General features: G+C 35.8%; 1 protein-coding gene and 1 long non-coding RNA gene across 4 annotated transcripts; both read right to left on the reverse strand.

Moving 5' to 3' along the window:
* Positions 1-693: 693 nt before the first annotated feature.
* On the reverse strand, positions 694-5,820 carry LOC113783660. 3 transcript variants are annotated; one of them, XR_003469944.1, is made up of 6 exons: positions 5,150-5,820; positions 4,984-5,068; positions 3,234-3,328; positions 3,024-3,046; positions 1,731-1,841; positions 694-780 (listed from the first exon to the last, which is right to left on the reverse strand). It is a non-coding gene; the product is annotated as an uncharacterized LOC113783660 (long non-coding RNA). The 3 variants fall into 3 exon arrangements; XR_003469942.1 differs by having other exon boundaries at positions 3,234-3,480; XR_003469943.1 differs by lacking the exon at positions 3,024-3,046 and having other exon boundaries at positions 3,234-3,480.
* A 3,805-nt stretch (positions 5,821-9,625) lies between these two features.
* LOC113782129 (peroxisome biogenesis protein 12-like) lies at positions 9,626-10,977 on the reverse strand (the record flags this gene model as incomplete). The annotated part of the gene is made up of 3 exons (XM_027328040.1): positions 9,626-10,029; positions 10,306-10,587; positions 10,702-10,977. Coding segments are annotated over 3 exons (816 nt in total), but the record flags the coding sequence as incomplete, so codon positions are not given.
* Between the last annotated feature and the right edge of the window lie 2,512 nt (positions 10,978-13,489).

Raw genomic sequence — 13,489 nt, forward strand, 5'->3', positions numbered from 1 at the left:
TGGCAAGGAAGTTCCGTCATCCTGTGATTCAAATTTCAAAGATGATCCCAGGCTAATTTCTCTGTAAGGAAAGAAACTTTCAATGGCGGTGCCGGCACATCCCAAAATTGCCCCAACATGATGGCACTTCCCATAAAGTACGCCACATTTTTCATGGAAGCGTTCAATGTCGGCCACGAACATTGTGACACTTTCCTCGTACGTGCCATTTTTGTTAACTAAAATAATTCAGAGTTTCCATAGCCACAAAACTTTGTTTGTCTTTTTCGACTTTCCATACTTACTTCTTTCAAACATCTTGCTGCAACGTTTTTCACGTTTAGTAGAAGACTAGGAGGGGATCACCGCGCACTACGCGCGGTGTGAGTTTGCAAGGTTAGTGTACCCAGAACTGAGGTTGCAAGGTTAATATACCCAGAGCCCTCAATGGCTGCATTTTCCAATTAAAAATCATTTTTATATAATTTTCTGTGTGTGGTTGATAATTGAAGCATTTTGTCGACATTTCAGTTGTGATTAATTTAGGTGTAAACCAAAACAGATAAGAGTTAAAAAATAATAATAATAATAAAGTTGAAGAGTATAATAACACATATAATTGAGGTAGGCTCTCCCAATGCACTATGCATGCCATTAATTGTGAAAAAGAAATAAGTCACAATTTAAGATACATTCATCGAAAAGTGCTCTCTTGCAGCTATATCTAGAAAAATGCCTCTAGTCTTTACTTGATCAGCGTCTCGAGCAGTCAGCCAATTCTGTTGGAACTATGCAATAGTGCTGAAAAATTAAAAAGAACTATCACAAAATTTGATATCTATACTATAGTAAGTGATTCTGGAAGTAAATAATGACTATTTGCTAAAGATAGTAGAGAGAAGGGAAAGTATCCAGCATTCATGACAAAACTTCATTAGCTTCCAAGTTTCCACCATCTAAACATCATTCAAATCCTATCAAAAAAGAATCATATTTGAATTTAACAACCACGACTAGAATGACAATCTAGTTAAACCACTGATAATGCGCCAGCAGTTTTTGCCATGCTTCATTGCAAAATTTCAAGAAACTACTAAAGTACCAACGAAAAAAATAAAGCCATCAAGAGCACATTCCATACTCCTAAGTTTGAGCTATCATTATATTTGAACAAGGACCTCTTGCCACTCAAACTTTTTCTCAAACATTAATCCTCGACGAATAAATAAAGAATCGAAAGCAAATAAACAGCATATCCATTTTGAGCAACCATCATATATTTGAATAATACGTCTTGCCAGCCAATTTTTCCTCAAAACATGAATGGTAGATAAATAAATAAAGAATAGAAAGGCAAAAAATAGCTTATACATTTTGGCCTATAAATCATGGAGATACCTATCATTCATGCCACCTTTTTACCAACACAACATGAATGAAAAATAGAACATCAAGCTAAACCAAAAGGAAAAGTGCAGAAAATTTCAAATAGTGGAAGCTAAAAGTTGAAAATACGTGCATATTATCATTTCATCATTCAAATCAGAGAAACAGAGAAAGGTGAACTGCATAACAAAAATTCTTTCACTTTTATCTATTTAGCAAAAAATGTGAAACACAAAGAAAAGCGTGCTTTCACTGTGAATTTTGACAATATTATTTATCCCAGATGTAAATAGTCAAGTCCATAAATTGTTAATTAGGCATATAACAAAACAAACTGTTGATAATTTTTAATTCGAGCATGTTACCTCATGTAGTTCACTTTGAACCCATCTCGAGTAAAGTTCATTAATTTCAGTGCTTCTAGAAAATTGCCATCACTAATCGTTTAAGCTTCATAGTCGTGCAGCTCAATCAAGCTATAAAAGAATTAAACCAAACAAATTAGTCGAGTAAATATAGGTTTAAATGAATGAAACAAAAACTATTTCCTGTATGGATGCAGAAATATAAGAGATTTTGAACTACTAACTAAAAAGAAAAAAAGAGAACTATAACTGTGTAGCAATGCGATTCATTTCCTAGTCAGCGGTTCACAATTTAAAGCCATTCATAAACCTTTGGAGGGTGATTAGAGAGGGTGTGCTTTTGATCCAATCAGTCTAAACCAGTTCATTCTAATATTTCATCTACATCCGCGGTTGTACGTATTCCTTGTATTTTATGTGCTTGCAGGTCAATTTTGCTTCTTCCATTACTGGTAGATGCTCAAATCTCGTTAATATCAGTGCCGGATATTATTGCTCAAGATTTACAAGGCTCTATCCTCACAATAGACCATCGAATGCAGTCCTTTGAAAGTAGCATAACTGCAGCAATGCCCATCCCTATTTCTCCAATAAATAAAGTTTACAAAAAATAAAAAACAAAATGCTTCATTTATCTATTTCTTCAGAACCCAACCGACCAAAAAAGGAAGAAACCAAATGCAGATACCTAAAAAGGTCTCAGTTAATCCCTTGTCATGACTAAACAGCTATAAAACATGCAATTTAACATTACCAAAACCCATCATTATGAACATGTTATCTTCCTATTGCCGTAAAGAGAAAAAAAATGAGGAGAAAGAATTTCTACCCAAATAACACTATGTGAGCAACACAGGGTGTTTTTCTTTCTTGTTTTTGGGTTGTGAAGTAGGAAAAAAGAAAGGCCCCGAATAGATTTTCCAAACTAACCAGTCTTTGTGTACTTAAGTAAAAAAGTATTCACTATTTTTTATAAAAAGCAACCATCAAATATCATATTTACTTCTCTATTAAGACGTACAGGCTTGCAAGACCTCTCAAATACTTAAGATATTTAGTTAGATATTTCATTCTAACTTCATATAGTTTCTGCACTTGAGCATAAAATTTCTAAAAAATTTAAAGCACATTGACAAAAGCCCATTTGGGTCACTATATAAATTGTACCAAAGCATCAAACAATTTCTCTAGCATGATGAAAATAGTATAAAGCAAAAGGAAAAAGCTAAAATTTTGTCATAAGTAAAACATCATATAATGAACGAGCTATAATTGCAAACCAAGGTAGCACACCTGAGAATTTCTGGCATAGCTCTCTAGAGATTTTTTCAAAGGTGAAAACAACCAATAAAAACATTAGAAATTGACATGATCCGAAGATTATTATACAAATGGAAAAAAAAGGAATCAGTGATCAAATCTTTAATTAAATTAAGCAGTTATTATGATAATTTAAAGTAAGGCTCAGGTCTATTGGCAAAAGTCAGGCAGAGATGAGAGTACCGCCATGGCTGCAGACCCAATTGCATTTCAAGGGGAGAATGAAAGCCAAATGACATCAGGGTTGCCTCACCAAGATATGGCAATCAATTTAAAACCTGAAATACATCTAAAGAAACCAAAATTATATCATCATAGCCCAATTGGAAATAACATAAATTAGTCTATTTATAGCTTTCATTTGCTGTAATACTCCAGCCAGAAAGTTACACCCTTTTCCAAAAAAATTACCATCCATCCCTGTAATAACCTAGCAAGAAACAAAAGGAAGATCAAAAGGAAAATTAAGAGCAAATTGCTCATGAATAGACACATTTATACAAAAAAAAAAAATGAAAGGATAAACCAATATACACCATTCAAGAAATGTCAAACTGAGAAATTCTTGACAACATTAGTTCAGATTACAAAAAAACTTAAAATTTGAATGGCCCTGCAAATTGTCAAAATCTTAAAACAAAAAAGTGACTATTCAACTCCCTTTGCACCTCTAAATAAGTCTTTAGAATTACTGACATGAAATTGACTTTCTCAAATCTTAGTTATGTTTGTCCTATAGAACCCATCTAAACTTTGGAATTCTAGGTTAAAGAAATGCATCAGAGAATTATTACTGGCCATAAAAATATTAGTATTAACTGCTATACATTCGTACTTATATGAAAATTAATCATGAAAAGTGTAAGAGAAAATGGTAGCATAGACATAAAATGATAGGAAATTTCACTGATGAAGAGCTATGCTTTATCTATCTTATTTTGGTTGCCTAGAGTTCAGAGGTTCAAGATCTTCCAAAAAATTCTGAGAAGACTGTCTCAAATTGGTACTTTCCATTCATAAGGAAAACATTCACAGAGCAACAAGCTTTAAAAAAGTTATGGAAAAAATGATATTCTGTAAAATGAAAAGAAAAAAGAAAGCCATGACCTCTAGTGGTAATGTCTTTCACAACCCAATAAGTCTATGATTTGGTAAAACTCATTGAGTTCTTTGTATAATACAATAGCACCAAAAATTTGAAGTGTTTTTCGCAACATGATCATAGTCTGTACAAAGAAAAAAGGGGAAAAAATCTCAAAGCTGTTTCAAAAATAAATACCGTACATATATGAGACAATTCAAAAGGTATCCACCATTCAAAAATAATGTATTAGCAGCATGCAAATAATGAAGGACTTAAGGCTAAAATTAAAGAACAACCCTATCCAATAGTGACCACCCTTCAATCCAAAAGCCGAAAAAAAGGAAAAATATAGCATTGCTAACTTGAAAATTTTACTATTCCATGAACTGGTTTTAGAATGATTGAATCTTGATTTGTTCACGCCTTTAATGAAGTGATGTATGTTAATAACATAACAAAAAGTACGGAAAAAAAGATAATTTAAGAAAATGGGATCTGAATGCAAACGAATCCTAACATCTTCTTGTTATTTCAGCTGCAAAAAATTAACTTCTCAGCTTCTTGTTATTTCATATCAATTTTTTTATTGGCTACAAAGATAGAAACCATTTTAGGGACCAGTAAATCTACTATAATTTAGACTATTCGCAAAATGTTATCCCCATTAGACGATTAGAAGTCAATCTTAGCTTCTCAGAACCAAATCAACAGGAATTTTATTTAAAAAAATTGGAATTTTTGTAAACTAAAATAAATAAATGATGTTCTCGTAAAAGAAAAGGGAAAGGCAAGATCTGAAGAGGTATTGAAAACAAGTATCTAAATTAGTAGGGCTCTATCATCACTTACAGTGCTATTGGCTGTTTGTCAAAGAAACCCCAAAAACTAAGAAGGCACCAAATATTTTCTTGTTAAGGATTCAAATACCGAAAACCTGAAAAAAAAAACCAAATATTTTCTTGTTAAGGATTCAAATACCGAAAACCTGGAAAATTACAACCAAAACTTAATTTACCAAAATAAAAACATGAAATCTACAAACTTTTCCCACCTGCAATCACAAAAAAAAAAAGGTCAAGTTCAGATCAGATAAGTAAAAGGAGAAAACAACATGAACAGAAAATTTAATGAAAGAAAAATCTCAAAATGTTCAGATTCAATAGCTAAAAGGATTTCAGATTTGTCTCTATCACTTGCTTATCACATGCATAGATAGAAAAATGGTGAAAGGAAGAAGAGGTTTTTGACCAAAAAAATAATAATAAGAGAGAAGAAGAGGAGAGGAAGACGATCAAGCAGATGCAGAAACATATGAAGGCCTTTTATCTTGCAATGTAAAAAAAAATAAACAACATTAGTTTGCTCAAAAAGCTACAACTAAACTCCTCATCTCGCTCAAAAAAAGGGAAAAAATTAAATGGCTAGATTATTTTTGGCAGAGGAAGAAAGAAGCTCGGAGCAAATTATTTTTTTCTTCTCACCAAGACAGATAGAAGATAAGAAGATGAAGATGATGTTGAAAAAAAAAGATGGAAGAATGAAGAGTGAGATGATGATCATGAAGAAGGAAAAGATCAGGGGCGTCTCGGTGATGCTGAAGAGTGAGGGACCATGGACTGAGAGGAGAGGAAAGGACGGTTCAGAATTCTGAAGCATAGAGTAGTCAATTCTTACCAAACCCACATGGGTTTCTTTAGGAAGCAAAGAACGGAAAAAGAAAATAAAGGTGCGAAAGTGGGTTGAAGGAAAAGGACAATTACTATTCACTACAACAAAAATGGCCTTTAACGGCATTTAAAGGTGTCAGTATAGATAATCTAACCTGACACTTTATCTATCCTCACACCTAGGGCGAGTGTTGTCCCTTCCAATGTGGGGATAGCCTCAAATCTTTAGCAGCATTCAAATGTGTCAGGAATACCATGCTGCTATAGCATTCCCTCTGCCAACAAAAACTTTTTTTGTGATAATCGAAAGTGTCAGTATAGCATTAGAACATCAGTAGCAGATCAGTAGGATATCCAATTTATGAAGGCATCTTGAGTTGTCTTAATATATGGCTTTAAGGACACGTAGCCATGTGAATTTACACTGCTTTGGACGACACGCCCATTTGTCATTAGTGTTTTTCGAAGCTAAGCTATGCTGACACTTTTAATTGCCAGGAGTTTTTTCCCTGTTTTTTTTTTATATGGAAGCAACCTGCAATTAGTCCTCCCTGCTGTACATTCCATCAACCAGAATCCCAAGGGACTTGTAAAATTATCCCAAAGAGCAGAATGCATATAGCAATTTAAAAGAAGAAGTCGATACTCAAATATAATTCATTAAATTAAAAGTCGGTAACAAGTACAAACGTAGCAAGTATTAAAATCCCAAACAAGTACTAAAACATTCTCATGTACACAAACTTGAAATACTTTCTTGTGCACAAACTAAAAGATTCTCATCCCTAACAAGTTGAAAGAACTAACAGTAGCTTCCAAACTTTACAATGAAATGAGAGCTTTCAGTCATAACCACGAAGTCCCCATCAATCTTCAGCTGGTTCCACCTATGCACAGTTTGTGGGGGATCATTAGATCATCATACTAACAAGAGCTTTCCAGAAAAGCCACAATGTATTTGCTAAAGATCAAATTAAATTGCCATGATTCCAGAGGCGAAGCCATTCATGATGAGACCTAAGAGCCACGATGTAAAGACATGAACCCCTTTTCCACTACTCTGGATTAGGCCACGAGCCATGTCATTTTGTTTGATTCAAAGTTAGGAACCATTCTAAGGATTTAAATTTGTTCAAATTTTCTGTATTCCACGAAATAATCACTTCCAGGGGGAAATTTTGCAACCCACTCACACTTAAGATCAATCTGCTATCAATGAAAAACTAAACCTTGTATCCACTCAGTAACATAAAGTCAACTGCTAACAAAACTAGTTACATGCATTTCATATCGGCAATTACAGGACAGATCAATGCGTAAAGTTAAAAGCTTTCAGAATAAGTATTAGCAACTCAATGCCCATAAAGCCAATACATAAATGTGCAGCAGTAGCGGATCATGAAGCTTTAGTTGCATTTACTTCTTAAATATTAGCTAGAGAAAAGATCATAACGTTTCCCACCTAGAAGCTTTAATTTCATCTATTAGTTACCACCTCATACTTGCCAACAACCATAATCACACCACTCATCCTCTTATACCAACCACAAAGTCCAATAAACCCAATCTCCTGCCCCCTGACCCTCCTCTTCCCCACCCCCACCCAAAAAAAAAAAGAAAACTAAAAAAAGAAAGAACAGAACAAGAAATGGTTCTTGGAACATTTACAATTTTCACAACCCTTTCACAACAAACACATGTAAAGCACTAATGAACATCATCTGGAGGCCCAATTGAATCAAACAAAACTGACTACTAGTCTTCAATTTACTGTACAACCACTAACCACCGATATGATTACTACCAAAAATGCATCTACAAAGCAGAAGCAACCTCTTTAATTCATAAAACAGAGTACAAAATCAACCCATTTTAGTACTCAACTTCCATCCTTAAAATCCAGAAAAGGCCATGTAACATCCTTAATCTTCCTCACAAAGACTAAAGACCGTTCTTTGATCAGCTTATACCAAAACCCCACAAAATTAAAACACATATTTTTCAGTTTCAAGAAAAATCATGAGCCAAGATTTACCTTTAGAGAAAACTTAAAGCAACCCTTCCGGTACACAGACTGGAAAACTTAATGATGTATTGCTGTCCTATCCTTGACCAGGGCCTTTTAAATACTTAATGTAATTACCTAGTAGATCAAGAATTTAGTTTCTTTTTGGTGTTAATGTTTTCCACATGAATCAAGAGTTTGTTTTATCTTTTCTTGGCTTCCTCGTGAATCAGGGAATGTAGAAAATGGAAACATAAGAGAGATCACTCAATAAAAAATCTATACTAGGTTGTTTTCGTATTTATGGTGAAACCATATATTACCTAATAACTTTTCAGTACATCAAATTGCAATCATGGACAGCAAAATGTGCATTGCATCCGTTGCTTTCGCGAAAAATTTGAACTATACTAAAAGGAATGTCCTAAAATTTTTACCTCCAAAGGAGGGAAGTTCTGCATTAGTGCTCATAAGAAGCTGTGCTTTTGTTCCTGTGCAGAGTCTCCATTTCCTTTCTTTAAGGTAAAAGTGTTTTGAGAGGCATTCATTGCTAAAGTTTCTTGATACAAAGCCTGCAAAAATAGTTTCCCCAAATTTTAGCAAAGACAAAAGCGAGGCTAAATCAAATGCTTGTATGAGAAAGATAGTTTACCATTTATCATTGCCAGATATACTCTCATTGCCCTACTTCCTAGATTGCAATTCAACTTTCAAAGCCTTAAGAAGGTCTTGCATTTCAATTTGTTGGTTTTGCATTTCAGCTTGTCAGTTCTCTAGCCTTTGCATAAGTTGCTATTGAGCTAGTCCTAAAATTATACATCTCAAACTACACAACATCAACTCCCAAGTTTGAAAAAGAATAACCAAAGGAGATTTCAAGTCATGAACAACCCCTCCATATGATACATACCCAGCCTACTCAATCAGATTGAATTTGAGGGAAAAAAAATAGGGTCAGATCAAGCACATAACATCCCATTTGTTCCAATTTGGCGTACCCATACAAAAGCTCCAATTAGCTTGCTGGATAAACTAAATCAACCCCAAAAACTAGTGGCAAAACACATCTAATTTAATGTTTTCTAAGTTTGTTGAGTAGGTTTGTCTAATGAGGGAAAGAAGCAGAAAGTATGGTCAACATTTTACACTACCAATGACAACAACCAAAATTTTCCAACCGCTGGTCAATTTTTGTTCAACTCTCCCCCTACCAAGTCCAGCCGTAGTTGGGTTTTGTGCAAAAAATGGTTGGGAAGTAGCAAGTCCTTCCCAAGCGGGCCAAGAGGCAGATGATGCAATTAATCTAGGGGATTCATGATGACAAGGCAAAAATTTTGAACAATTTTTTCCCCTAAGCTGAGGCTGAGGCTAAATACAGATCAGAAAATACAGATCAGAAAACACTAAAGTTGACCACTAAAAGCAAGCATATATACTCCAAAAAACATGACTTCTATTTTAAGTTCAAAATAGAAGTCATCTCTAAGAAATATTTTCAAGTTTTTGGAGCCTCCAGAGTCCAATGACAAGCTGGATGGTCTAAAGAGCAGGGTCAAGTTCAAGATCATGAGCTTGAAAGTAAAAGGTGACATGGATTATGTACCAGAGCTGTTTGATGAGCAAAGGGATCAAGTTGCAGTTGAACAGATTCTGCGGGTTATTTTCCTGGAGCCTGATCATCTTACCCCTGCACTCGAAAAACTGAATCGTCAACTAGCTGAGGCTGAAGCTAAGCTTGAGGTACGCAAAAGGCCTCCTCTAGAGGACAAAGGTCTAAGAGTTCAGATTCCTAAGTCCTAGCGTAGCAAGGTTTGGAAAGAGCAAGACATAGATTGGCATAAGCACACAGATAGAACATGAAGAAGGCGACAGCATTAAATCCAAGTGAAGCTTAAGCAAATCTAGAATAAGGAGGAAAAGCCAGTGAAGTTTCAACACCCAAACTACACATAAATGAGACTAGCATTAACCTTCACTTCCAGCGTGTATCCACGGGTAGCAAGCAGCTATAATCTTCTGTATTCTCTTCATGACGCGTCTTCTCGTGGTAGATGCTTCTTCACCAGAACTGCTCCCAGAAGCTGAGGAATTTCCACTTCCACCAAAGTAGTCTATGTTGCCAAATCTTTCCTCACCCTCACCCCATAAGCTCGCTTGAAGTGTAGCTTCCCTTTCTCTATTGTATACATACTGCAATTTGGACCTAAAATACGGCAACACAACCTACACAACGTTTATCCAACTCAGAACACAGTAAACAAACTCTACTAAAAATAAAAAAAGCCAGAAGCTTGCTTGAGTGTCAAAAAGGAAGGATCTTTGACAACAGAAACATATCCAGCATTAAAAAACGACCAATCGAGAGTAATGAGAACAACCGATAAAAAAAAGGACTTATTTCAAAAATTATGAATCGTCACATAGACAAAATTCTTCTCCATTATGCAAAACATGAAGTAACTGAATTTAAGGAGTACCAAAAGAAAACGAAACAATTACCAAAAATACAACAGAGAGGATTTTCTGGCGTTTCTCTAAACCATTATGATGAATTGCGTCAGCAGGGGAATCCAATGGCAAAATCTTCTTCTTGCTGTGAATATTATCCTTTGTTTTTACTTTAATATTAACCGCTCTTCTTCTCAACCCATAAAGAGACTCGGCAAAAGAAGCATCGGTTGTTCTCAAGCTGTGGGTTTCCAAGACAAGCATTAGCAAAGCGAAGAATTCATCCTCATAGTCCAGGATTTTGTGAATAAAGGGTCTTCTTAAAGCCAATACCTACAAAACAAAACAAGCCCAGTTACTGAATTAAAACAAAAAAGAAGACAAAAAAACAAGAATTTTGATGAAAATTGAAGAACCCAGATGGAGTTTGAACTTTGAGTAGCTTACGCCGAGAGAGTAAGTGAGAGCAGCACGAAGACTAGAAGGGAGCTGTTGGGCAGCGGCCATTTCGAAGAAGGTGGGACGAGTCCCTTGTCCTCCTACGATATCTTCGAGCTTGTGGCCGGATTCCTTACCGGAATTGCCTAATTCTTTTGCTAAGAAATAATTTCTGGAGAATCTGAACTCGTCCTCTTTGATGGTGCGACGGGACGGCAGAGATAGGGAGCAGAGGAGAGGAAATTGGCCGAGAGAGGAGGGCAAAAATTGGTATTTCAGATTTAGGCAGACAACCAAGAAAAATCAATTTAGGGCAAAAATTTATCATGTAATTACATATCTTCAATGGGAAAACATGGGTAGTTTGATTGTGGAGAGATTCAATAGAAAAAACTCTTCGGGGAAAGCAAAATTTTGGCCAAGAGTTTTGACAGATAATTTGCCGAGAGAGAGAGAGAGAGAGAGAGAGAGAGAGAGAGTTTGTGAGAGAGATAAGAGAAGCAAAATTTCAGCAGGCAAAATGAGGTTTTGAAATTTCACTAAGTGTTTTGGCAAAGCAATCTTCCGCCAAAATCAAACGACGCCATTTTGTGTTCTAATTTTTTTTTGGTGCATCTCACATTTTTTCAAATGTCATGATAGGTAGTCTAAAGACACATTATTATTCTTATATCAGATAAAATAAAATAAAAAAGAGTATAAATTATTGATTTGATAACAAGTGTAATGATAGAAGTGCTATAATGACACAAACCATCAAGTGTCCTCGTATGTATGTCAGGAAAGGCTATTTTTGTTGTAGTGATTATCATTACTCTCTTTAAAGGTGCGAAAGTGGGTTGAAGGAAACGGACAAACACAGTCGGTGGCTCACAAACGCAATTCACAGCCCAATTGCAAGCAGCAGGTCACGTGAACGGCGCATGGCGGACGACAACTTTTCAGCAAATCACCAATTGACATGTCAGCAAAAACACACACCTTCGGGCAAGTTCCTAAGCACTTAGTCTACCTAAAATGGTGAAAGGAAGAAGAGGTTTTTGACCAAAAAAAAATAATAAGAGAGAAGAAGAGGAGAGGAAGACGATCAAGCAGATGCAGAAACATCTGAAGGCCTTTTATCTTGCAATGTAAAAAAAAATAAACAACATTAGTTTGCTCCAAAAGCTACAACTAAACTCCTCATCTCGCTCAAAAAAAGGGAAAAAATTAAATGGCTAGATTATTTTTGGCAGAGGAAGAAAGAAGCTCGGAGCAAATTATTTTTTTTCTTCTCACCAAGACAGATAGAAGATAAGAAGATGAAGATGATGTTGAAAAAAAAAAGATGGAAGAATGAAGAGTGAGATGATGATCATGAAGAAGGAAAAGATCAGGGGCGTCTCGGTGATGCTGAAGAGTGAGGGACCATGGACTGAGAGGAGAGGAAAGGACTGTTCAGAATTCTGAAGCATGGAGTAGTCAATTCTTACCAAACCCACATGGGTTTCTTTAGGAAGCAAAGAAAGGAAAAAGAAAATAAAGGTGCGAAAATGGGTTGAAGGAAAAGGACAATTACTATTATCATTACTCTCTTTAAATGTGCGAAAGTGGGTTGAAGGAAACGGACAAACACAGTCGGTGGCTCACAAACGCAATTCACAGCCCAATTGCAAGCAGCAGGTCACGTGAACGGCGCATGGCGGACGACAACTTTTCAGCAAATCACCAATTGACATGTCAGCAAAAACACACACCTTCGGGCAAGTTCCTAAGCATTTAGTCTACCTAAAATGGTGAAAGGAAGAAGAGGTTTTTGACCAAAAAAAAATAATAAGAGAGAAGAAGAGGAGAGGAAGACGATCAAGCAGATGCAGAAACATCTGAAGGCCTTTTATCTTGCAATGTAAAAAAAAATAAACAACATTAGTTTGCTCCAAAAGCTACAACTAAACTCCTCATCTCGCTCAGAAAAAGGGAAAAAATTAAATGGCTAGATTATTTTTGGCAGAGGAAGAAAGAAGCTCGGAGCAAATTATTTTTTTTCTTCTCACCAAGACAGATAGAAGATAAGAAGATGAAGATGATGTTGAAAAAAAAAAGATGGAAGAATGAAGAGTGAGATGATGATCATGAAGAAGGAAAAGATCAGGGGCGTCTCGGTGATGCTGAAGAGTGAGGGACCATGGACTGAGAGGAGAGGAAAGGACTGTTCAGAATTCTGAAGCATGGAGTAGTCAATTCTTACCAAACCCACATGGGTTTCTTTAGGAAGCAAAGAAAGGAAAAAGAAAATAAAGGTGCGAAAGTGGGTTGAAGGAAAAGGACAATTACTATTATCATTACTCTCTTTAAAGGTGCGAAAGTGGGTTGAAGGAAACGGACAAACACAGTCGGTGGCTCACAAACGCAATTCACAGCCCAATTGCAAGCAGCAGGTCACGTGAACGGCGCATGGCGGACGACAACTTTTCAGCAAATCACCAATTGACATGTCAGCAAAAACACACACCTTCGGGCAAGTTCCTAAGCACTTAGTCTACCTTAGGTTGAAGAAGTTCTTGAAAACCATAGTAAAATAAGCTCACTTAAGAGGGACGAATGTGATTCACTTAACAACATATACTAAACTAGGTAAGTGACTTATATATACTGTAGACTGAAAAAATGCTTGTATCCACCATTTTGTCTAACATTTTCCTTATGCTGATCATCCCTATGAGGTTCTTTTTCTCGAGAACATGATGCATTCTTGTGGTAGTGCCGTTCAACTTTTGGGCTCCTTTTCATTTATGATTTAACATATGTTCTTCAATCA

This window comes from Coffea eugenioides, chromosome 9 (genome assembly GCF_003713205.1).
Source record: "Coffea eugenioides isolate CCC68of chromosome 9, Ceug_1.0, whole genome shotgun sequence".
NCBI lineage: Eukaryota > Viridiplantae > Streptophyta > Magnoliopsida > Gentianales > Rubiaceae > Coffea > Coffea eugenioides.